The 10,560-nt window shown below is 35.4% G+C and overlaps 1 protein-coding gene across 1 annotated transcript; it reads left to right on the top strand.

The window, feature by feature from the left end:
- The first annotated feature begins 2,602 nt into the window (after nucleotides 1–2,602).
- Nucleotides 2,603–9,205, top strand: LOC139744025 (enolase-phosphatase E1-like). Its single transcript, XM_071654489.1, has 7 exons — nucleotides 2,603–2,733; nucleotides 3,873–4,004; nucleotides 4,407–4,508; nucleotides 5,275–5,495; nucleotides 5,965–6,097; nucleotides 8,246–8,369; nucleotides 9,054–9,205. Exons 2-7 carry the CDS (start codon nucleotides 3,882–3,884, stop codon nucleotides 9,203–9,205), a joined length of 855 nt encoding a protein of 284 aa, XP_071510590.1. The 5' UTR covers nucleotides 2,603–2,733; nucleotides 3,873–3,881.
- Nucleotides 9,206–10,560: the final 1,355 nt, after the last annotated feature.

Genomic DNA, 10,560 nt, shown 5'->3' with positions numbered 1-10,560 from the left:
TATCCATCTTGCTAATAAAATGACGCCCTCTGTCGTTGCTCTCTTTACACGTTGAAAGTTTGTAATCATCATACTATGAGAGCTCGAGGCAAGTTGTCTTGTGTACCATGCAGAAAACAAACAACAACAACAAAACGTTTCTCCAAACAAACAACAGCAGCAAACATTTGTCTTCCCAGAAAAGAAATGTCAAACTATTAATAATGTAGGGTCCTACTCCTACATTTTAAGTTGACATTTCCTTTCTGATTTGTTCTCATTTTAACATCAAAATATGTAAAATATGTAAATACGATGAAGTTTTCAAATCATGGAGCCTAGTTGAGAAGAGAACAATTAGGCCTAGGCCTATGTAGTGAAATAATATAATTTGATTTGCACAAAATTCAATCTTTGTTACTTGCTCGGTAAAGGGTGTGTACAGTTCTGGTCGAGGTGAAGATTTAGCTTTTAAAGGACAAGTTCACCTTCATATACATGTGGATTGAGTGAAGGCAACAATGTTAGTAGCACACATCAGTGAACGTTTGGGGAAAATCAGACAATCCGTTTAAAAGTTATGAATTTTTTAAGTATCTGTGCAATCACTGCTGGAGGAGAAGACTACTACAGTGTATGATGTCACTTGCGTACAACGATATAAGGAAAATAAAAGAGAATTTCACAAAACTTGACTTTTTGAATAAAGTGCACATTTCCTCGATTTGTTACTGACTTATGTTAGGGGTAATATTATTCCCCCTGACTTCTGAAAGAGAGAAGTCGAGCGTTCTTTTATCATGTGAAAAAAGTGAGAATATCTTGAATTTTCTTTATACTTTCTTTATATAGTTGTACTCATATGACATCACAAGCTATGGTAGTCTTCTCATCCAGCCGTGACTGAGCAGAAACTTCAAAAAATTCATAACTTTTGAACGGATTGTCCGATTTTCCTCAAACTCTCATAGATGTGTTCTACTAATATTGCTGCATTCACTCAACCCTCATGTCTATGAAGGTGAACTTGTCCTTTAATGTTTTGCGAGATATTCAGAAACCACTCTAGTCTATGAGATGTCAAAGAGCATGCAATTCTACGGGGTATCAAAAGTTTATTCAATGAAAATCGGTTTTGAAATGGCTGAGATATCCCAAAACAATGTGAAACAAAGAGATACTAATAAAATTGGGGCATGTCGCCTTTTATTATTAGCACTTTTTTGGATATCTCAGCCATTTGAAAACCAATTTTCATCAAATAAACGCCGAATCCTTCTTAAAATGACATGCTCTTTCATATTTCATAAGAGGCTTTTCATTATCTCACTTAGGAATGTTCAAAACATGAATCCCTACCTCAACCAGTACTGTACAGTCCCTTTAATCCACGGTTCCGAAACACTGACTTCAGGAACCAAACTGTTGCTCATTACTTTTTTTTTTATAGTGCACCCAATTAAAGCTGCTCTATCTTTCGTCATCCATCAGTTTGATTTAATCTCTTTAATGTCAAACTTTTGATACAGATTGAGAAAGGTGATAGAATGATTTACTTGTCATCAATCACAACATTAATTTGTGTTCTTCAGATAGATATAAATTGCTTGGAAACCGTCATATCATGCTATAGAATGTATTGAAATGTGTATGTCTGGGAAATGGCTTATCATTATCTCTTCATTCGCTGGTTTAGAAACCGTGAATTGATGAACATGCAAGTAGGCCTAGGCCTATTAGGCTATAGCTATCTAGTGCCTTGTAGGTTTTAGTGTTTATTTAAAAACATGGTTCCTCCTTGTTTTTCTTTTTTCTTTTCTTCTTTTCTTGTGTTACGGTTCTTGATGTTGTAGATATTATTAGGCCAATTCTTATTAATGACAGCGTACGAGTATACTCTCAGGAGGTTCTGCACAGTAGGGCCTACAGGAACAGGGGCGGATCCAGGAATGAACTCATTTATTTATCTATGAATTCATTCATTTATTTTCATTTTCAAACAATATACATTGGTAATACAAAAAAAAAATTAGTGATTCCATAAAGAGGGGTGTCTTTACAAAAATCAAAGGGGGAGCACGCACCACACCCCCAATTTTTTCTTTTTATTTCTTTTGTTTTAACAAACAATAAAGGGTAGGGCGCACCAGATGCACCCCCGCCTGGATCCGCCACTGCAGGGAGAAGAAGAAGAAGAAGATAATGTTGATGATAACAATAACAGAACAGTAATAGGCCTACACATCACAATAGCTACAACAATGATAATAATGACAATTGCATTATTACACTCTATGATATCATTATCATTAATCCTAACTTGTTATTTACCATTAGGACCTATCATTATTATCACTAAGGCGTATTATTATTATTATTATTATTATTATTATTATCATTATTATTATTATTATCATTATTATTATTATTATTATTTGATATCATCATCATCATCATCATCATCATCATATCATCATTATCACCATCATCATTATCATTTCCGGTTCTCTTCTTCCCCTTCAAAAATGAGCGGGGAATAGGATTACATATGTACGTGGAAGAGTCGTACGTTCATTCACGTACACAGCGTGTGTGTTCTTCAACTCGCTGAGCTGTGTGTCAACCTGTCTGCATTTGCAAGGTGGCAACATTTAAGGAGGCTCAAATCCCCGAATTGAATAGATAACTATCAGGTATTTACAACACTGCCCACAGTTCATCGCCAGTAACAATACAACCAAGTGGAAATTTTAGGTAAGAAAAGAATTCCATTCGTAGAGTTGATGTAATTCTAATTTATGTGAATGTAGTCTTCTGTTGTTCAACTGCCTAATCCCATCTATACATTTTTATGTTGGTGTACGAGGCAGGTGCAAGTGAGGAGGGACAGAGTCAGACTACAGAGGTCAGACTCGTCAGAGCAAGGAGGTTTGAGAAATGGAGTAACAACAGTCTCATTCCCTTTGATCCCATGTTTCATGCCGCCACTCAGAATTATTTGAAGTATGTGCTAAATTGGAGCTGCCCCACAAATAGGAAGACAACTGATTAGTGATTCATGTGTCATTGGACATTGCATCACGACTAGTCACTCTCAAAGGAAGATATGTCTTTATGATGGTTATTACTTTTCGCTGTCCCTTCTTACAAAATCAAGCGATACATAGATCTATATGTACAGACACGGGGATGTGCGAATACAAATTGTTCAAAAATTGATGAAATAAGAATCAGAATTACTCGAATTTACATGACTTTACACTAATCTATGAAACATACAAATAGATAAAGAACTATATTTGACAATTATACCATTTCAGTTTCATTTGTCGGAAGTGATTGGAAAGATGATAACATCGGTTTTGTAGTGAGGGTACAGTTTCAAATATTTTCACGACATACAGCTCAGGTTTACAGTTTTGCACATAATCCTGGATGGGATTTACTTTTGTTTTATATGCTTTATCATTAAGTAAATATTCATTCTATTTAACAAATAAACAAGCAGGATATAGCCAATATTAAGTTAGAGTTTGAAATGAATCTTCAGATTGCTCAAAAAGACGGCAGCATGGAACCCCGGTCATCAAAGGCACAAGAGCACCTGTGGAATTCTTTTGTGCATCAATAGAAAAAATGTCAGCTGTTTGAATAATTACAGCCAGTTGGAACTCATCTCTTAAACCTCCTTGGTCAGAGAGAGAGGGGGAGAGAGAGATGCACACTTCCCTAGTTATACAGCTGAAGGTTAGGACAGGTCTTTAGGGGTAATACACAGCTATGGCCCCCAAATTACACTTATTGACAGTTTGGTTTTAAAAAATGCCGTTTATGTTTTGTTTTGTTTTGTTTTGCTATGTGTTTTTTTTTGTGTGTGTGTGTGCTTGCCTCAGACAGCCAGAATGCCATCACCAACCCCGAAGAGAAGTAGAACAAAACTGAAATCTGTGTGGAATCTTCAAGAAGGAGTGAAGATCATTTTACTGGATATTGAGGGAACCACCACTCCCATCACATTTGTTGCGGTAAGGATTAAGTTACAGAACAGTTCAAACTCTACACTATGCATTAAAATTGATTTGTTTATTGAATGAAAAGTAAAGTAAATTTACACGTATATTAGGCCTACAGTAATGCAAGCCACCCATAATTCGACCACAACACAGTCCAAAATTTGACTGCCTGCTACATGTAGATACCTATATACTTTTACTCACACACGGTTGAACATTACTTTGTAACTTTGTTTGTATTCCTTGAAACGTTTTCTGTATAAAATATGGAAATATGAAAAACAATGTTAAAAAGTGATTAATAACAGATCATGCATATCCATAAAAAAAAAGATGTTGATCAAGTGTGAGCATTTGCTTCCTCTATCTAGTGTTTGTCCTCTCTTTTTTTTTCTCATTGGCCATCATTGATAGGATGTTCTCTTTCCTTACATCCGGGAAAATGTACAAGACTATTTGAGAACTCACTGGAAGGAAGAACAATGCCAGGCTGATGTTGATGCATTGAGACAACAGGTAAATTCCAAATTTTGTTCGGCATTTTAGGGGAAAGTCCATCCTAATATTGTGTTACTTTGTAGGGAAAGAGACAAATTAGAGAAATAAGTCAGTGACTATTTGGGGGGGGGGGGGGAGGGGATAGATGCACAAAAACAAAAGATAGGAAGTGCATGGTTGAGAGACTAAGACAAATTGGCAACTCTCTGTAGCGTGGTTTATAGCAGCTCTCCTTTCGATTTATGCCCTAAAAGTCACCAATTTTCATTTTCCTTGAGAGAAATTTGTTCTTCAGATCTGTTCTTCATACATAAGAGTACAATGTACATTTTTACAGACCTCCTCTGCAGATAAATGCTGTATTAGCCCAAGTGTTTTAGAAAAAAATAAGAATTAATGACATTTTGTGTACAAGAAAAAAAATGGATAGCTGTTCAGCACCTACACTTGTACTTCACACAATGTTGCCATTTTGCCTTACTTTGTAAACTTATAACAGTTCATAAACTTTTGTGTCTCTGATTTTTTTTTTATTTGCTTCTCTGATTTTTTTTTTTCACACAAAGCAGCATAACACCACAATGAAGTTTCCCTTTCAGTCATGTTACCTTCTAAACTGTTAGTGCAATCACAAAGGTTTATAAAGTTTAAATCTATATTTTCAATGATATAACCTCTCATTTCGATGTAACAAAAGAAATCTGCCAGTCCTGAGGACTTCGTTATAGCAGAAGTTCGCTGTACTTTATTAATGGCTGCAGCAAAGTTGTATGCTTTCACCCAGGCTAAACTTGATAAGGATGTCGATGGTGTCGTGACTATTCCGGATCCTTCCGAAGACAAAGATGGTGGTCAGGATGGCGATGAGGATAGTGACGAAGTGATCAGGGAGGAGGTGGTCAAGAGTGTTCTGTGGCTGATGGATGCTGACCGTAAAGTGACCGGCCTGAAACAGCTGCAGGGACATATGTGGGAGGATGCATATGCCTCCACACTGAAGGGAGAGTAAGTTTTTGGTTTTTATTCTTTTTTTCAACCCATTGAGGACGAGTCCCGAGTATATTCGGGCAGGTGTCTGTGGGAAATGCACGTTGTAGCAAAATTAGTCCGTCCTCATTAGGTTAATTTTCTCAGCCATGTGCATGTAAATCGAAGTGTAATTTAAAAAGCTCCATCAAATATATAGACTTGAAAGAGTTTTCCACAATGATCTCACAATCAAGTACTCAAAAACCAACCGACAACTAACTTGAATATTTGAAAACTGTGTAATCAAAACAAACTAACAAACATTAAACATGTGAGGATGATTATTTTGTAGACAGACAAGTTTGATCTTTATAATACCCGATAGATTTCTTTGCTCTTTTCTTACGCAAATGTCAACAACTCTCTTTGATTTTATGTGGTATCTATACATCTGCAATTATAATTCTAAGTGTGAAATGCTTGATTGGTCTTATTTGCGCTGTAGAGTATATGATGATGTTGTTCCTGCCATCAAGCGTTGGATAGCCGAGGAGAAAAAGGTGTACATCTACTCCTCAGGTAGTGTTCAGGCTCAGAAGCTTCTCTTTGGACACAGCAACCAGGGAAATCTACTACCTGTGAGTTACTGTAGCATGTTCCTTTTATCTCTTGATAAAAAGCCATCTTTAAAAAAAGAGAGTCCAGCTATTTGAGGAGCCTAACAAAATTTTAGTTCAGACATGAATGATAATGTTATCATCAAATTTTGGCATGATGTAGAAAACATGCAGAATACTCATACTGAAGGCTTGAAATGCTTCATTTGTTCTAATGCTGGCAAAATAATTAGAGGAAAATACTTTGAAATAAACCAAGGGAAAAGTGTAGTATCACATACATTGTTTTAACACTAAAGGCTTCACCCCGAGGATATTGTTCAATGGTTTATTGCATATCAAGTTAATTATTCCTCTTCAAAAATATATTCTTGAGATCTTCTATATGTTAGTCAGTTTTACACACAAGATGCAGAAAAAATAATATTTTGTTTAATGGAACCCTGAGTGACTGATGGCATCTCTCCTCTTGCAGTGTGGTAAATCTGTATTTCAAAATTTTCTCTAAAAAAATATCATTCTGATTCTGATTCAGATTTATTCAACACTTTCAGTAAAAAACAAACAAACAGGAGAATACAGAAAATTGACAACTAACACCATAATAACAAGAAAAGAATGATCACAATAAGCATCAGTACGAAAATACAATACATGTACATTTGAAAGTGTTCGGAGACAGACAGAAAGGCTATGCCTTATATAAAAGTCCTGTCCCCATACTATTTCATTCATAAGATATTAAAGTATTGAATGAATACATTTCTTTATGAGTTAATACACACATACATACACGCACACACGCACACACACATACACACACTGACATATTTTACAAGAAAAAAAGTTTATCACACCATTTCGGCATACTGATTTAAAACATGCAATCTTAATTTTCTCTTAAACACATTCAGCGATGAACTCTGTCTTATTTCGACCGGAATAGCATTCCAAATTTTGGGTCCATTAAAAAATATAGAATTATATGATGGCATAGTTCTGGCATAAGGCAATGTAAATCTATCTTTGATTCTCATATCATATCTTCTATTATCACTCATTTGAAAATAGTTCATCAAACATTTTGGAAGCATCTTCCTAAAGCATAAGTACATAAAAATTGCACTTTGATAATAATATATATCATTAGATTTTAAGATCTTCAGATTAAAAAATATAGGCGATGTATGGGCAAGAAAATCACAGTGATGAATAATACGGACCAGCTTTTTCTGCAATAAAAACAATCTCCTGGCATTGGTCACACCTGAGTTTGCCCAAGCTATTGCACAGTAGTTTAGATGAGGTAATACGAGAGTATTATAAAGAAGAAGCAACACCTTTCTTGACAGAAATCGCAATCTATAAAATATCCCTACATTTTTTGACAATCTATTGCAGACGACACCAGTATGTTTGTTCCAATTAAGTTTGTTATCAATTGTCACACCAAGGAATTTGATCGAACAAACTTGGTCAAAATTCAAATCTTTAACTACAATCTTAATATCGTTGATATCTATCTGTCTTTTCGTGAATACCATATAATTTGTTTTCTTTGCATTAAGAACAAGTTTATTACAGTCTAACCAATCAAAAAATTTCAGAAATTCTTTATTAGAATCATTTTGAAGTACAACTGGATCTCTACCCTTCATGAACATACTGGTGTCGTCCGCAAACATTATCAATTGCAAAGAATCTGAAACATTGCATATATCATTTATATATAACAAAAATAATGTTCATCATTATATGATGAATCATGATATGCTAGATATGATATATCATGATATGCTAGATAATACTTGTTTAAGTACAGCAATAGAGTGTCAGATAGACAGGGCAGTGTGGAAAGTGGAAAGAGAGAGTTATTAGATGCTTTAAGCCCGTGCTTCTCTACCGATGGGCCATGAAGCTGTCACGGGTGGGCCATGATGTCGGCCAAAAATAATAATAATAATAATAAAAAAAAGATTGCCATTAGATCTAACTGGGCCTCAAACAAATTTGTAGGAGCCAAAGTGGGCCTCGGGTTGAAAAAAAGTTGAGAAGCATGGCTTAAAGGAATGCTTCACAATTGAACATTTAGAAGAGAAGAACCCTTGCAGTAATTGCATTTGAAGTATGTGTATTTCAAGGCTTTCCTGTTCTTACAAATGACCGCAGCTCCTGTCTGGCCACTATGACACAAAGATTGGTGCAAAGGTGGAGAAGGAGAGCTACACAAAGATTGCAGCTGACATGAAGGCGGAAGCAGAAAGCATCTTATTTCTGACAGATGTTTCCAGAGGTATTAAAGTCTATTTGCATGTGTGTGTATGTCTGTCTGTCTGCGTCTTTGTGTGTGTATGTTTTAATGCTTTGTATTACTGTATTCTATCTGTTTAATGATTGCATAATGTGCATTGCATTGCAGATGATGTCATGCTGAAATGACAAAAAGGTAGATCAGTCCCATCCCTTTTAAACCTATTTAGTTGTGTGTTCATACATACAATGTAGATCAATCGATGTTATCTCATATTCTTCAAAATACAAAGGTTCTATCATGGATTTGTTGTTGTTGTTGTTGTTGTTGTTGTTTACATGTATTTTTTTTTCTGATGAAGCTAGATATTGAAAAAAGTACAGTCAACCTTGCTGAAGTTGAATAATCACCTAAGTTGCACATCTTTTTTTAAATTCTCTTTTTTAAATTCTCTTTTTTAAATTCTATTGAATTTAATCCCTCATATTTAAGTCAAATTTTCTCTAAGTCAAAGCTATTTCTTCAGTCCAAATAGATTCGACTTTAGCAAGGTTGACTGTATAAACATTTCAACAAGTTGATTCCAACACTGAAGATGCAGAACAAGTATAAGAATGGCCCATATTTAAAGATCTGTTGTTTTTTTTTTCTTAATAATGATGTGAGTAATAAAGTATTTGTCGTATGCAAAGTAGCCTGCTATGAATATGTACTTGTATTTTCCAGAGGCCCGACCAGCGAAGGAAGCTGGCCTCAAGTCTGCTCTGGTCGTCCGCCCAGGCAACAAACCTCTAACGGAGCAGGAAAAGGCAGAATTTGACATCATCAAATCCTTTGATGACCTGTGGCCCGAAGGAGAAGAGTCTAAAGATTCATGATTTCATATATAGGGCCTCCAGCATTTTCTTTCAGAAAGCAAATGCATGCTACAGCAAAAGGGTTCTATGACCACTGTTGCAGTCATGTTTTTGCCAGGTTTTAAGATGCCATGTCAAGGTACATGTGCAAGTAATTTATGACTCTTGTTTGTAAGTATTTTTTTGCCAAATTTTTAGGGGTGTACAATTTTACATCGTTGACATTCTTTTCTAGCCATAGGTGTTCATTCCTTAAAAAGATAGTGTGTACACTGTATGTTATTTTCAATGACTGAAATGTGGGATGTAAGGGTGCAATCTTTGAATATTTACAGTTATGTTTTGAAAGCCTTCAGTGGTAACAAAAGCATGGGTCTAATATTCAAAAATATTTACGTGGAATTATTCCATGATTATCTCTTTGAAAGCAAACTTATTTTGGCAGGTACAAGAAAAGTTTCAGTTTGGAGCATGGCAAAGTGCAATACATGTCCAGCATATGCAAATCTCAATCATGAAAACATGAATTCTACTAAGTGCAGAAGGAGACCATCACTTTGATGTTGAGTTGCATCCTTATCAGTTTTTTTGCAAAATAGAGTTGAGGCGTCCATCGATTTTCCAGCAACTATCTATAGCTGTAGTATGATTGCACTGTCTTCCAATAAATTATGTGTAATTGGGGAAGAAATGAGTAAAATGTAAGTTATAGAGATACAGAACAAGATACATAACTTTTGCTCATGCCTATTGTAATACATGTGTATTTATGTAAGAAACCTCCTGAGCCTCCAATTCTACTTACAGTACTTATCCCTACTTGCAATTTGTTGAAAACATAAAGTTCATATATGAATTCATGTGTAGCATGTACTTCTCTGTCACGTTTATTGTTGAAGCATATGGATGAGTAAAGTTATATTCAAGATAACCAATGTGTGCCTATGGATTATATGTTTGAATACTGAATATGTAAAGTTGGAAGATCTGAAAATCAAATTCTGGGTTAGTGTGCTGTTGAAGGGTATTTTAAAGGTATTAGCGCACATTTGTAAACCTGCAGCAATTGGTCTCATAGTTAGCATGGAGTTTGGGTATGATTGCAGTAACACCTGTGCAAAATTTCGTTCCAATTAGTCCATTACTTTTATAAAAATAAATGAAAATGCACCGTATGCATGCGTATAACGCTCGCTAGCTCTGGTCCACGTACGTACTACATTGTACATGCATGCGATACATGTGTAAGTTACATGTACGTAGCTAGCCCGCGCTCGTAATTCAATTTTGGGTCGGGTTGACCCGGTTTGAAAATTGATTTTAAAACGATGATTTTCTCTCTTTTATCGAATGGTATAGACAAAGAGCAACAGGTG

The sequence above is a fragment of the Diadema antillarum genome, unplaced genomic scaffold (assembly GCF_040938485.1).
Source record: "Diadema antillarum isolate AM-2024a unplaced genomic scaffold, OU_Dant_1.0 seq00001129_RagTag, whole genome shotgun sequence".
Lineage (NCBI taxonomy): Eukaryota > Metazoa > Echinodermata > Echinoidea > Diadematoida > Diadematidae > Diadema > Diadema antillarum.
Note: the sequence above shows the minus strand (reverse complement) of the source record. Positions and strands in the feature narration are given on the sequence as shown.